General features: G+C 44.7%; 1 protein-coding gene and 1 long non-coding RNA gene across 18 annotated transcripts in view; one reads left to right on the top strand and one right to left on the bottom strand.

Annotated features, from left to right (window-relative positions):
• Positions 1-12,034, top strand: part of LOC118920807 (uncharacterized) — a 29,425-nt gene extending 17,391 nt beyond the window's left edge. For 6 of the 17 annotated variants that reach the window (XR_008997971.1, XR_008997973.1, XR_008997974.1 and 3 more), the window contains 5 exons: positions 1,434-1,613; positions 1,707-1,817; positions 5,909-6,028; positions 6,933-7,013; positions 7,894-10,708. This is a non-coding gene — a long non-coding RNA (uncharacterized LOC118920807). The other 11 variants (XR_008997966.1, XR_005028060.2, XR_008997970.1 and 8 more) reach the window with 11 other exon arrangements.
• HNF4A (hepatocyte nuclear factor 4 alpha) overlaps positions 1-14,291 on the bottom strand; it is a 58,505-nt gene extending 44,214 nt beyond the window's left edge. Inside the window, exon 1 of the mRNA XM_036902210.2 lies at positions 12,043-14,291. Coding sequence (XP_036758105.1) covers positions 12,043-12,091 — 49 coding nt within the window. The 5' untranslated portion in view covers positions 12,092-14,291. The remainder of the gene's footprint in view (positions 1-12,042) is intronic.
• Between the last annotated feature and the right edge of the window lie 1,441 nt (positions 14,292-15,732).

The raw sequence follows: 15,732 nt of genomic DNA, 5'->3' as shown, positions 1-15,732 counted from the left end.
ATAAGGCCTCCCCATTTGAAGGGGGCTTCATCACTGCCCAGAATCTTTTTCTTCCCTGCTGAGTCCTTCAGGATTCTCTCATCTCCCCAGAGGAGCTGTGGACATTATCTCCTGCAAAAGCAAAGTCAGCACTTCTACGTAGAAGGGCCTGTATCCCTCTCTCCCATTCTGTCCACCTTATCTCTAGGAAAACTATGACTTAGCCTGGAGAAGGGGGGGAAAAGGGGTAAGCCTCTCCCTACCCCAACTCCACCCCCACAACTCACTGGATTTTGGGTAAATTAGGCAGGCTGGAGACAGAAGAATGGCAGTGTAATTAAGTTTCAAATTGACTATTGTTTTATGTGAATGTCTGATAAAGAAAACACAATGGCTGCCAGGTGGGGGCTGGGAGGTGAGATTTCCCAAGTGGAGAATTCTAGAAGACAGGCCTGGATTTCTGGAGTCTGGGTCCTCCTGACGAACAGGTAGGCAACCAGGGTGGGGACACCAGAGATATTGTAGGGTAGGGAGAAGACCCAGCCAGAAGCCCGCAAGGTTTGGCAAGGACTGGTCTCTTCAGAATGGGAACGCAAGGCTGGGTGCATTAGCAGCGAAGCTGGTCACTGCTGTAGAATCCAAGGGCCTAGAGCAGCACCGTCCAACAGAAATACACGTGAGCCACATATGTAATTTTAAATGGGCTGGTAGTCACATTAAAAATTAGTAAACTGATGAAATAGGAGATTGTTCTCACACACAGTGAGCTTCCCTTTGGTCATAGCAATGGGGTCCCAAACTCAAGGGCCCTTAATGCCCAGATAGGGATATGGAGCAGATGGGCTATCAGCAAATTTCATACTTTCCTGTAAAGAAAAACAGTACAGCAAACATAATGGTTTATGTTCATTAGTGTGACTTCGGTGTGGAGATACATTAAGGAATGGTAGGGACTTCGGCAAATTAGAGAAAGCACCCACGGTCTAAATCAGCCCCGCGCACTTTTGCATCAGGAGTATGAGGAGTCAGTGCTGCTAGCGCTTCCCATTTTTTTGAAAGAAGCCACAAGTTGGGATTTTTAAAGGTTAGCAGTTAATTCAAATTTTATTTTCAAAAACACTGGGTGGGCTGAATCTCAACACCTGATCTCCTTTAAACCCTTGTTTTAGGGAGGAGGAAATGGAGGTTCAGAGGGGTTAAATATTTTCCCAACTCAGAGCAAAGACAAAGAACTGGCTTTTCAGATCATTTTGTTACTTCCGCTAATAACCAGCATTGATTTTTCCACTATTCTTATTGAGAATTTACTAGGTGCCAGGCTCTGGCATGCGGCACCACGGAGGTACTGCTTATGAGGCCAGATTTAAAGAGGGGAAGCCAGGGTTCAGAAAGGTGGAGTAAATTGTCTAAGATCACACCGTGGGGCTTGAACCGGGGTCTGTGTTTGATTACAGGACTCTCGGTGCTCCCTTTGGCCTCGCTCCCTTCCACCTCACCATGCTGAAGACCCAGCGACCAGGGAACACGATGGATTTCACCCCGGGTCTACTCCAAAAGGGCCCGGGCTGCCGGGAGAGCTGTGACCTGCATATCCACACTTGTTGGAACCCGAGCATTCCCACCCTGGCTTCCAGGTAAGATTTTACTTGAAGAAAGAATGCCACTGCCATTTTTTTTCTTTTTAAATTTGAAAACCACTGATCTGCCCAAAGTCCCTTGATTTCCAGGGGAAGAAACTGAGTCCCAGAGATGACAAGGGCCTGATGTTCCTTTTCAAGTCAGAACCAGAGTCAAGACCAGCCCAGAGGCCAGGCCCTGTCTGGGAAGCTGCCCATTGGGTATGCCAGGGCCTCCCTCAGCTCCTCTGGGCTCTGCCCCCGGAAGGGCCGACTGCTCTCTCTCTATTTCTCACCACCTCCTCCGCCCTTCCTCACACCTTGTTTGGATAACTTTTTGACCTGTTCCTTCACAAGCTCCCTCTGAGGTGTGGCTGCCTCCGCAGCTTGTCCCAGGGAATCCTGGGTCCTTGGCAGCGTGGCGGCCCAGGTTGGCCGGTCCCACGGCAGACAGTGGTCAAACAGTGGTTGTCTGGGCAGAGGGAGGCCTGTTTACCCAGGGCAGGGCCCAGGCAGAGGCTGCAGCTTCCTCCCCACGCCACTGGCCCTTCCAGCTACTCAGCATACTGACTCAGCTGTCCCCATCTGCACTTGCTCATTCCACAAATATTGATGGGGTGCCTACTGTGCGCCAAGCACTGTTCTACATGCTGAGGATATCGCTAGCAACACGGCAGACAGCTCTATCTCCAGAGCTGTGGAGGATAATAACATTGATAGTGATGGGTGGAAATGGGCAGTTTTAGATTTGGGTGGTCAAAGAAGGCTGCTCTGAGTGGGGAAGCATTCAAGCTAAGACCCAAACTATGAGAAGATACTGGTTATAGGAAAATCCGGGAAAGGGCATTCCTGGCAGAGGGAACAAGCAAGCACAAAGGCCCTGGGGCAGGAAAGTGCTTGGCATGATTGAAGGATAGTATAAAGGCCCATGTGGCTGAAGTGGAGTAAGCGAAAGGGAGAAAGACAGAAGAGGCCAACAGAGGGCCAGACAACAGTCAGATCTCTGGGGACTTTTAGGTCAGGGAAAAGAGCTCACCTTGAATTTTCAGTGTGACACAGAGCTATGGGAAGGTGAGGGACTTTACATATGATTGTAACTGAGCTTCTTCTGTAACTTTAACTGCTTTTTCTCTCTGTGGCTTTCTGTCCTGGGACTCTCGTTTTCAGGTACACTTGATAGTGTTTGAAATAGCATTTAATTATTCCCTTTCCTTTTAAATTAAAAAAAAAGTTTAGATTTAATCAAAGCTGTATAGGTGCACAGTTGAAAGTATCAACTACTTCTACAGAGCTGATACTGAGGAGCAGTAGTTTCCCTCCCAGTCTTTCCTGAACCTGATTCCCATCACCCAGAGGCAACCACTTGGTTTCGCTAGGTTTCCTCTCTGGTGTTTCCTCTGTATTTCCTACAGATCACAGATTGCTACTTCTTGGTTTCCCAGTTTTAGATATAATGTGTTAACTTTGCTAATAGGAAAGATCCTATATAACTATTTCCCAATTTGGAGATGAGTCAATATTTGTTGTTTTTATTTGTATAACTGCATGGCTATTATTACTATTATTAATAGCTGATGTCATCTGTAGTTGAACCAAGATTAACTGCTTCAGTTACTCTTCACAATAACACTCTAAGGTAGATGTTGGTTCTAATAATACTAACACTTTACATCCAGTGATACTGTAGTTTGCCCAAGACCTTTGCACCCATCCTCTTGATCTGTAGAGGTACCCAGAGAGGTAGGCAGAAGTGGCATTATTAACCCTGTTTTCAGAGGATGACATGGAGCCCGGAATGATAAAGAAAATTTCACTTACTGCAGTGGGGAGAAGTGGTTAAAATAAAACCCCTCCTTCAGCCACTATGGAAGGAGTCAGGGTCTCTGTGAAGAAGATAATCTATCTTACATTTTGGGTTTGTTTATTATACCAGCTAGGATTGCCCTTACTAATACAGTGCCCAGATTTGAATCTTGGCCCTGACTCTTATAGTCTGTATGGTTTGGGTAAGTTACTTAATTTCTCTGAGGCTTTGTTACTTCTAAGAAATGGGTATGATGATGGTACCTATCTCAATGGGCAGTTATAAGGATTAAGGGAAGTAATTTTTATAAAGTGTTTAGAACAGTGCCTGGCCCATAGTATGTACTATATAAGTGATCAAATAAACCAGAGCTAGAAAATGAATGAGCCAGGACCCAGATCTGGGCCTTCTGCTGTCAAATTCAGTATCTGACCCCAAAACCCCAGGGATTTGTACTTCCCTGTACAATTTTCACCATTATCTGCCTATTGCCTGTACTTTTCTTATCTTTAATTATTTGCTTGATATTTTTTGTTCTTTTGACGACATGTTATTTTTAAAGGACATTTTATATTAGTGTTTTAATAAGCTACTTATAAATTTCTCCAACATGGAGCAAAATAAATTCAATGAGATTTAAAAGTGTTTATCCATGTACTACTTAAAATCAGCCCCTGTACCCTGTGGGTACACCTAAGGAAACTGCTATTTTGGGTCTGTAAAGAACCTTTGGGAACATTCTGTCCAGTGGCTTTTAAACCCTTTTGACCATGACCCTCAGTAAGAAACACATTTTACATCACATACTTTATATACAGTGGCAATGAAGGGTGGTAGTCAAAACGCAGACAGCAGAGCCCAGCTGCCTGGGTTGGAAACTCAGCATCACCTCTTAATGCCTTGGTGACTTTTGCTGAGTGTCTTACCCTCTCTGTGCCTCCATTTTCTCATTTATAAAATGAGAATGGCAATAATAGTATCCTCTTCACAGGGTAGTTGTGAAGTAAGGAGTTAATATGCGTAAAGCCCTAGTAAATGCTTTATAAATTTTTGCTATTATCACAGCCCTCTACACACATCCATAAACGTATAAATGAAACGAAAGTTTCTCACACACCCAATTTACTCTTACTACAAGATGTACTGGGATGATTTTTATTCTATCTTACTTCATTTAAAAAAATGTGATCATCGTTGTGAAATTTCAGTGACCCCTTTGTGATTTAGGCAAGAAATGAAAACAGAAGAAGTGTTGATTATATGATGAGCGTCTGTGCTGAAATTATTTTGTCCAGCATAATAAGGCTATGAGGTGTAGAGCAACAGATCTGGGTCCCTAACAGCTTGGACGCTGCTGATCTGTAATTTCTAATGAAGACTATTGAACTGCACTTTAGGAATAATATATCTGTTTAAAACCAAAATTATGTGCCTCAAAGACTTTTAAAAATAATATTCAGTATATTAAAGCAAGAGTCCACAAATTACAACCTGTAGAATAAATCTGGCCCACTGCCTATTTTTGTAAATAAAGTTTTATTGGGACACAGCCACGATCATTCATTATTTATTGTCTATGGCTACTTTTGTGCTACAAGAGCAGAGCTGAGTAGTTGTCACACATCCCATTTGGCCTTCAAAGCTAAAATAGTTTACTATCTAGCCTTCTACAACAGAAGTTTGTCAACCCCTACGTTAAAGTTACAATTCAAAACCCTCAAGCTTAAGTTGAATCTTATTCTATTCATATCTTATTTTATACTACTTATAAGTCTAGCAAATTATAATGGTTATAGTTTCCCCAAAGTTTTATTTTGAAAAATTTCAAGCCTACTAAAGATTGAAAGAATAGTTCAGTGAACCTGATAATATCCTTCACCTAGATTCACCATTTTGTAGCATTCTGTTACATGTGCTTTGTCCCTATCTATCTTCCTATGTACTTTTTGATTGAAAGATTTGATGTAAAAAACTGCATATTCACATTTGTTATACATATTTGACTCTGTGTGTGTGTGTGTGTGAGACCCCATGACAGAGGTGGTCAAGTGTGTACCAACAAATTCATGCTCATCGCACATATCCCAGACTCCTTTGCATTTGGCCAAGGCCATGTGACTAGCTCTCACCAATGGAATGTGAGTAGAAATGATAAGTGTCACTCTGGGCCAGGGTTACTTCTGCGGTCTCTAGATGACTATGTGGAAGGTAAGTACATTTCTAGCTTACATTTTGTATTTGCTTGTTCCAATAGCTAATGATGCCCTAACTAATAGAACCCAAAAAATCGTGTGCCCATTAATGGGTCAAGATTGCAGTGGAAATACACTGGCCTGATCCTCTAGTTGTCCAAACATTTCTGAACCATGGAACCATTTCATTAAATGTTTCATTCAGAATTCAAAATGGAGCTTCTCTGGTGTGGAATTGGGGAGGCTAAGAGCCTGGTCCTCTTGAACACCCACATTGGCCTCAGAATGAAAGCAGAGGCATCTTTCCTGATTCCTAGGTCTCTAGCGAATTATGTGTGATGATCGCTGAACAAGTAAGTCATGTGCCTCCACGTCTGAGAAGAGGAGGTGGGGAGCCAGCATAAGGACTTGCTGCCCAGATCAGAGTCATTTCTCAGGTCTGTGGCCAGGACAGGTCTGTTTCCACCATTTCCATGCCTACCATTTACTCCACATGGGCCCAGACTCACGAACCAGTCATCAGAGAGTACTGGACAGCTTGGAACAGAGCTTTGTCCTGACTCTCCAGCCACACCCTTGCATCCTGGAACAGCCAGTTACATATTCCTCATTCATTTCAGTTTGTTCCACACAGCTGAAGAATGCCTAGCACATAGAAGCATTCAATCCCTTTCACATGGTAGTCTATACTCAACAGGTATAACAATAACAATAGTTCAAATTGAGATGTAATAATAGTAATTACAATAATAAATATTTACATAGCACTTCCTATGTGCCAGACACTCAGCACTTTACAGATATTAACCTCACTTAATTCTCACAACACATAAAGGAGATGCTATCATCACCACATTGGACAGATGAAGAAACTGAAGCACAGAAAATTTAATAATTTACCCCAAGCCACGAGGCTAGCAGGTGGCAATTTGAGCCCAGGCAGTCTGGCTCCAGTGTCTGAGCTGCTAACCACAAAGTTATATAGCCCCTTAGATGCTATTAGAAGGGGTAGGAAGTGTAGCTTTTTTAAAAAATGAAGATTAGGTGTCGGGCAGACTAGATTTTAATCACTTAGTTGCGTGTGATGCAGGGAGACTTACGTAACAACTCTGAATGTCAAATTCCCTATTTATAAAATGAGGATAATACTTTCCCTTTATGGGTTATTGCAAGGGTTAAAAGGGAGAAAACAAAGCAACCAGCATCCTACCCATTGCATAGAAGAGCTTTAAATGAAAACATATTTTCTTCTTTACAGTTTCATCCTTAGGCTAGAGGCACGTGAGTCAGAAAAGAGAGCAGGCATCATTCTTGCACGTAAGCATCTCATAATCTTTTTAGGAACAAGAGAAATCATCCAAGAAGCAATCAGAAAAGTTCCAAGATACTTTCAAGAAAGAATGGAATTAATCGCAGTCAAATGTAAGTAAAATCAGTACAGTTTACTTGGCTAAGCTCTGGGCCTTTGCATATACTGTTCCCCTTCTCTTTCTTCTGCTGGTTCACTCCTGTTTTACCTTCAGGTTTCAGCTTAGATATCAGTCCATTCTTCTGGGGTCAAGAGGTCCCTCACCCTGACACTCCTCCTAAGTCCCTTTGTGTTCCCACAGTGCCCCAGTCATCCATATCATGGTGCTCTGTGTTTGACTGCTTCTGGCTTGTCTGTCTTCCCACCAGACTGGCTCTCTCCAGGACCTGAAGCCGTTTTACTCTCCTATATTCCCCCAGTGCCTAGCAGAATGCCTTGTGTACCATAATTCCCCAGGGAAGGTTTGTTGAAGAAATGAACATGTGACCAGTAAATGAATAAATGCAGAAAGCTTCCATTTAATTCTAACAACAGATGAACCATATGAGAGACAAGATCCGCTCTGGGTGTCCATATCCCCCTTTATAAAATGGGACAAAATAAGGCAATGGTTTCCATACTCTGACTGACCTAGATACCCAAAATCACATAAGAAATTTAGTAAAAAATAAAATATTCTTGGAACTTATTCCAGGAGATTCTGATTCACCAGGTCTGGAGTGGAGCCCCAAAATATGTTTGTTCAAGAAAGTTTCCCATATGCAGCCAGTTTTGTGAACCATTGAACCACAGGGGTTGAAACTGAATTGAGGTAGGATGGGAAGATGATGTAGAGAAAGGAGAAAAGGGAAAAAGGTGGGGGAGGCTGTGTTTTGGGGATGGGAACAGCCATTCTGACAGCCAGCACAGTCCCAAAGCCAGCCAGTCTAGTGTCCACCAACTTTGGGCCCATCAATCCATCAATGAAATGAAGTACCTTTTCTCTTTCATTAGCTCATAGAATCTTCACAACAACCAAGGCTCATTTGATGAATGAAGAAATTGAAGATTAGAGAGCTAAGGCAAGTGCTCACCATTGCACAGCTTTAAGTGAGAAAGCCACTTATCCAAAGTGACTCTGACAACAACCTCTGATAAGGCCTATGGCTGAGGCCATTGGTGAAAGGAACTAGACCTATACACCCAGGAAAGATCAGGCACATCTGGCCTTTAGAAACATATGCTGCCCTGATGGAGGACTGTTAACCAGTGTCCAAATTGCGCCCTCTCTTTTTACCTGTTCTGTCCTGAACACCTGCAAGTGCTGCTTTTCCAGCCCAGCCTATCACATACTCCATCCACCCATCCATCTGTCTTTTTATCTTTCCACCCTCATCACCTCATTTATCCATACATCCACCCGCCCATCTAGCCAGTTACTTATTCATCCACTTATCACATTCATCCACACATCTCTCCATCCATCCCACCCATCTGTCACATCTACTTATCCATTAATCTATCATCTGCCATGCCCACCCATCCATCCATCTACCCACCCACCCATCTTCCCAGTTTTACACTCATTCATTGATCTTATCCATCCATCTCTCCATCCAGTCCATTCCCATCCACCCATCTGCCCACCAACCCATCATGTCCATTCATCAAACCATCTACTTATCCACCCACCCAGACATCTCCTCATTCATCCATCCATCTTCCCATTCATTCATTCATTAAATAAACTTCCATCAATGTCAACATAGAGTCAGACCCTGTGGTAGCCTGGAGTTTAACAAAAAGAATCAGACAAATACAGACCTTGCCCTCAAAGAGATTTGAGGTGCTTACAAAAATAACAAGTTCCTGAAGAGCCAAAATAATAATCCAGAGAAGCTTGTTGAAAGGAAAACAAGGGTAGGAAAATAACAAAGCTATGAGTCAGGTGAGACACAGATACGCATGCTATAGCATCTCACCCTCACAATTGCTAAGGCAGCTCCAGATTTGCCTCCCTAGCTAGAGTCTGGCACCCAAAGCAATACTGCCACAGAAGAGTCACAGGATACTCAGTTGTGGCAGACGCTGCCCAGTAGCCTGCTTCCTTATGACACGGTGGAGTTATATTTACCCAGGGCACATCTGGAAATGTCTGGAGACATTTTTGGTTGGCACAACTGATGGGGAGGGATGCTCCTGGCATTTAGTGACTCAAAGCCAGGAAGGCTGCTAAACATCTTACTAAGCACAGGACAGCCCACCACAGCAGAGAATCATCCAAGCCAAGGTGTCAATAATGCCAAAACTGAGAAGTTTTTTTATTAGAGAACATCAGTTTTGTTTGGAGCAGCATTGTGCCAAACCTCAAGAAAAGAACATTGTCAGTCTAAGTCAGTCTTGGATTTCCCATTTCTTTCTGTAAGACACTTGATTTCCCAGTGTTCCTGAACTAGGGAAGTCTGCTGGGAGATGTCTAGAGAAAAATTGCTTTTTGATTACAAAACAAGTGCTTTGAGAATATTCCTCCCAGCTTCAGCCACCTAAGTGCAGGCCTGATGCCTGAGGCTGTGACAGCTACCATGGGTCTGTAATGGAACGAATACAAGGACCAAGAGCCAACATAGTGGGCATGGCAGAGAAGAAGGAAGGGAAGAGCATGGATCTGGCTGGCATTGTTAGCCACTGTCATGTTTCTTAAAACCTTCCTCAGTTCATTCATCCACCAATTCTTATTGAGCATTTATTCTGTGCCAGTCACTGTGGGAGTGGGCAAGACTGAACAAACCATTGAAGTCCCTGACCTCATAGAGCTTATGGTCTAGTGGGGGGAGACAAACACCACAACACACGCGGACAACTGATCAGAGCAATGATGAGAACTGCAGTGCAGAACCCAGTGGGTCGGGAACGCGTTGCCAGGCTGGCGGAAGGTCAAGTTTACCCAATATCACTACACCAAAGGTCAACTCATTATAGACTGTCCTACTAAAGTTTAAAAATGTGAGCAGCTGGGATTTATTGCATGCTTACTGGTGCCAGGCACTTCTCTAAGCACTCTTGCATTAATTTACTTGATGCTGGCCACAACCTTGCCCTCTATCGCCTCTCCTGAGGCTGTCCGCCCAGCCATATCTGCAGCTTAGCCAAGAGGGTCAGCACAGATGGATGCTATCAGGCCAAGAATCAGATGATTTTGTTTTTCAAACAATCCTTAGTTTTAGTTTTAGCTTCTCTCCTTGGAGATAACATATTATTTATCTGTAGCAACTGTTGTGAGAATTAAGTGAATAGGCATAGATTATCCATCCATCCAACCATCCAGCAAAGGCCTGTTGAATGCTTGCTATGCGATGAGCACAGCGCGGAAGTTGGGATGAAGGGACGAGAGGACATCCTATGAAGTAGACAGACGCAGGAGACAGAGAGACGCTGTCAGGTTATGTCATTATTCAATTAATCTTTGGGAGGAACTCTGTGGGGCCTTCTGTTTACCTCTAGCCTAGGCTGGCGGCCTGGGCTGTCCTTCCTCAAAAGCTATCTGGCTCCTTTGGCAGACAATGAATCTTCCTCTGGCCAAAGGGTCAACCGAGTTTTACAATTGTGTTTAACCTTGGATGAAGCACCTGAGGCAAGCCCACCCCTTTACCTGTGCTATCTCTTTTAATCACACTGCCTGTTGTGAGATAGGTCCTGTTGTTGTCTCCACTTTACAGATGAGGAAATAGATTCAGAGAGGGGAAGTGACTTGCCCAAGGTCACACAGCTGGTATGGGGAATGTGTCCCCAGGCCATTTTTAGTTCTTCAGCCTCTGCTGTTTCCACTGCCTCACAGATGCCTGCTTGATGGTCTGTCAAAGAAGGAAGGTTCCTGGGACCAGCCAGGACACCAGTACCTGGTTCCTTGAGACCATCTGTCCTCAGGTAATGAGGATAATAACTGATACTGACTGCATCCTTACAATGCACATACACCCTTGCTTTCCTTTGGTCCTCCCTGAAGGCCCTAAGATACCCTATCCTCACTTCAGAGAGAAGGCAGCCAACACACAGAAGTGCCGAATAATTTGTCTAAAGTCGCAGAACAAGAACAGAGATCTACTGGATGCCAGAGGCCAAGCTCTGTGTGCACATGCGATTTCAATCAACTTATAAAATGCACCTACTTTTTAAAAATCCAAAATGTGCAAAAAAAATATAAACAAAAAAATTATGCAAAGCAAAAACAAAAACATTTTCTTGGATCTCCCTCCTCAGAACTCTGTTAACCGGTCTCTTTTCCCTTCCACTAGTTTTCTATGCAAATACAAATGTGTGTACATATGTATGGGTATATCCGTTCTCTTATCAGGAATGTAATATGCTATACACAGTCCTTCAGCTTTTTCTTTTCACTTAATGTAACTTGGAAGTCCTTCCCTATCTGCACACAGGTCTGCAGTTTTTCTCTTCAACAGTGGGATAGCATTCCATCCTAGAGATGCATCATGCTTCATTTACCCATCCTCCACTGCGGGACATTCGGGTTCTTCCAATTTTGGAGTCACCCTGACCAGTAGCCCTGAGCCCTTCACCATCAGTAACACGCTCTCCCTGAACCTCGTCTCCAAGTTTCACACAAAGCACAAGAGCATTTCATTTTCCAACGTTTCATGCTCTGATTGCTTTCCATGGCTTCCCCTTGGTGAATTATTCAGAGCTGATGGCCCTCCACGGAGGGGCTGCCAACCCTCCCCTTGGGTCCCATTCCCCCTAGACAGGAGCCAGCCCAGTGCTAGGCCCAGCAAGGCTGGCTACAGGCTTCAGCTTGTCCCCAGGGCAAAGTGGGAATGATGCTTCCAGCCCCACCCTCTGTGGAATTTCCGAAGGCCCCTTGAGATGCATCTGCAGGCAAGCGGGTCTGTCTTAGCAGGCAGCATGAGCCAGGCCCCTGCTCTGGGATTACTGCAGCCCCTCCCATACTCAATCTGCCATGCTCCTGTTTAGGGAGCTCAGTGAAAAGAGTCCCATGTCTTCCCTGAGCTTCCCATCATCCTAGAGGAGCCGTTCCAGGGTCTCAGGGGCCCTTGGAAGCACACAGGGGGTTGTCCCATGGCCTCCCAAACTTGACCATGGTCCTGCCTGTCCAGTCCCCCGCCAGCTCCAGTCGCTGGCCCCACTCACCATAGGGACTCTCCACTGGAGCCCCGAGGGGCGCGTTCACACTGACCATGGCGGAGCCCACTCAGCTGGAGACACGGGGGCATGGAGGAGCCGGGCCCCACACAGAGCAGCAGCTGGGCCACCGGGAGCCAGTCCGGGAAGGCAGTGAGTACAGCCAGCTGCCACCGCCTGGTTATCTTATTGATTCTTCTAATCACCCAAGGTGGGTGGATACGTTAAAGAGTAACCAGTCACTTAGGGAACCTGCAGCTGAGGACTGTCACTGTTGCCATGGCAATAGCAACCTGGCCAGACCCGAGGTCCACTAGGGCCCCAGTCCTACATGTAGTTGGGGGCACCTAGAGCCAGATGTAGGGGGCACCAGCACCCCCTCCACACACACCCACAACTTGAGGTAAGGGACTGGCCAGGAGGGGATGGGGAGGTGAGAGTCCAACCTGGGTTGGGTTTTATGGCTCTGCAGAATGGGTGCGGCATGAGGTGGGAGGCAGAGGGAGAGGAGAAAAGGAGGAAGGTGGTGGACCGTACTTACTGAGCGCCTACTGTATACCAGGCCCTGTGCTAGACTCCAATGATACAGAAGTGAGCAAAGCAGACATCACCCCATCCCCTGTGGAACTTGTGGACTAATGGGGCAGATGGGCATTAATCAGATAATATTAAAGATACCATTCAAAGATAAGATTACCAACTGGTGAGTGTTATGAGGGATGGAGAAACACAGGCTTGATTCCAGACCCCTGGGCCAAAGGCTCTCTGCCTGGCCCCCAACCCCACTGCTGAAATCTGCATTCTGGTCTCTGCATCAGAGCCATCCTGCATTTTAGCTCTCTTGTAATACTGGACGCTTGCTGCCTGGCTTTTGGGGGAACAGTCCCATTTCTCTTGTCCCAACACTGGATCTTGAGGCCTTATTTGGGATTCCGAAATCAAGGTCTTCATCATGTTGAAGGGCTCAAAAGAGAAGCAGTAAAACCGGGGACTCGGCAGAGTCAGAAAAGCCCAGCTCCACCATTGTCTTGCGGTACAGATTTCGGCAAATCATGCCATCGCCTGACAGTAATAGCTCCCGCTGACGTTGCTCCACTTTTAAGACAGCTAACTGTCCACAAGAGCTAAGAAGCCTCCCTGTCCAGTCTCTTCCTTCCAGGACGCTTGCTCAGCCACCTCAGGGTGCCTTCCAGGCCCCTCCTGATGGACACTGGGGTTGTTTCCAGGGCTTCGATCCTTCTCTTCTCACCTGACCTGTCTCACTTTCCCGTCTTCTCTTCCTCCCACCCAGTTTAAAGCCGCAGTCTGTTATCTTTGTTTTTCTCATTGCTTCTCTCTCAGTTCCTTTCTTTCAACCATCTGACAAACATCCAAGCCTGGATGAACCTAAGCATCTTGCTGTCTTCACGCCTACATGCTGGCAGCCAGAAAAATCGCTTAGAGGACAGATGGCGGCCACCATAGGTTCATGATCACTGCCTTCAACAGATCCCTCCCCACCGAAAACTTCTGCCCCGCCTCCCGCCTCTCTTCTCCTTGCTCTTCTGCTCTCTACCGCTATTTCAAACCTTTTCTCTCCCCAAACTCTTTCCATTTTCACCCTGAGGAGGATGAGACCTTACCTTCTTCATGGAGAAAAGAAGCCCTAAACCTGGCCCTGCCTGAGCTCCCCACCCGAATCCACCTGCCTTTGCACTTTGCTCACCCACTGGCATCTGCCCTTCCTACTACTTGGAGCCCCACATGACCACATGTGATTTCCCTTATATATGCAGCCTCTCCCTCCTTAGACTTTTAGATCAACTTTATTCAGGTATAATTTACATGTAATAAAATGTACCCTTTTTGATGTCCTTAATTAAGACACAGAACATTTCCATCACCACCAAAAGTTCCCTTCATTCCTCTGCAGTCAGTCCCCCAGCACCTCCTGCTCCATGCAACTGCTGATCTGCTGTCACTCTAGATTAGGTTTGTCTGTTCTAGAACGCATAGAAATAGAATCAGATGGCATTTACTCTTTTGTGTCTGGCTTCATTTGCTCAACATGCTTGTGAGATTCATCTGTGTTTGTGTCCTTTTTCCTTGCTGAGTAGTATTTCATTGGGTGGTTCTACTAAAATTTGCTCTCCTGTTCAGATATAGGAGTTATCTCCAGTTTGTGGCCATGGTGAACTAAGCTGCTGTGTATATTTGTGGGCAAGTCTTTGTGTAGACATATGTTTTCATTTCTCTTCGTTAAATTTCTAAGGCAAGAATTGCTGTTTGGTATATTGCATATATGCTTAATTCATAAGAAACTCCCAAACTATCATCCTAAGAGGTCAAACCATTTTTTATTCCTGCCAGCAGGGTAAGAGAGCACCTGTTTGCTCCACATTCTTATCGATGTTTGTTATTGTCAGTATTTTTAACTTCAACCAAATGGTGTGATCTTTCCTTTTGCTTTTGTTTGTTTTGAACTAGTTTTATGAGTGAAAAGAGTTCTACCTTCATGTGTTAAAAATGACAATCATACAAATAGCATATCATGAAAAATAAGCCTTCCCCTTGCCTTAAATCCTACATCTTATTCCTTTCAACTTTTAAACAAATTTTTACGTACATTTCCAGGAATTATACATATACCCACACATACACAAGGCTATGGATGGAATTGTGTGCTCCCAAATTGCATATGTTGAAGCCCTCCCTCACCCCAATGTGATTGTATTTGAAGATAAGAGCTTTACAGAAGTAGTGACGGCTAAATGGGGTCATAAGGGTGGGGCCCTGAGCCTATGGAATTAGTGTTCTTACAAGAAGAGACACCAGAGAGTCCACTCTCTTTCCCTGCCATGCGAGGACACAGTGAGAAAGTTGCTGTCTGCAAGCCAGGAACCTATGTTGGTTACCAGAACGCATCTATTCTGGTGCCCTGATCTTGGACTTTCTGCCTCCAGAATTATGAGAAAATAATTTTCTTTTGCTTGAGCCACCCAGTCTAAGGTATTCTGTTACGGTTGCCTGTGACTCATATGTACACACAGATGTAAATGCATATAGATACGCAGGAATATATTAAACACACTCTTCTGCCACTTGCTCTTTTCCCCCTTAGTATCTAAGGGCCATCTCCCTACCAGCGTACCTACCTCATCTCTTGAGTAGCTACATAGCATTCCATTGTGTGGATGCCCCATAAGTGATTTTACTAGTGTCTCATTGCTAGACACTTAGGTTATTTCCAAGCTTTCGTTACCACAGTGAATGTCTTTGTACACTGACATCTCTTCCTTTAAAAGACCTCTTCCCTTGGCATCCAGACACTATAGGCCTGGTTTTCGTCCTTCTTGATTGTTCTTTTCTTCTCTCTCTCTCTCAACATTTTATGCTTCTCTATCCTTAAATACTTGAGTTTCTTGGGGCTTAGTTCTAGATTTACTTCTTTTTTTTTTTTTTCTCCTTCTCTATTATCTCTCCATAATCTCATTCATTACCATGCCTTCTACGGCTACTCCCAATCACATATTTCTAACCTAAATTTCTGCTCTGGAGACCAGAGTCATATATCCAACTGCCTTCTACATATTTCCATTTATTTTTCAAATTCATCTAAAATAAATAGGCCCATAATCACACTCTTGCGCTTTATTTCCACCAGAACTCCTTCCCCTGCACTCCCCATCTTGATAAACTGATGCCCTCATCCACTTCGAC

Source organism: Manis pentadactyla, chromosome 5 (genome assembly GCF_030020395.1).
Source record: "Manis pentadactyla isolate mManPen7 chromosome 5, mManPen7.hap1, whole genome shotgun sequence".
NCBI classification, from domain to species: Eukaryota; Metazoa; Chordata; class Mammalia; order Pholidota; family Manidae; genus Manis; species Manis pentadactyla.
The sequence above is the reverse complement of the archived record's forward strand: the minus strand, read 5'-3'. Positions and strand labels throughout refer to the sequence as shown.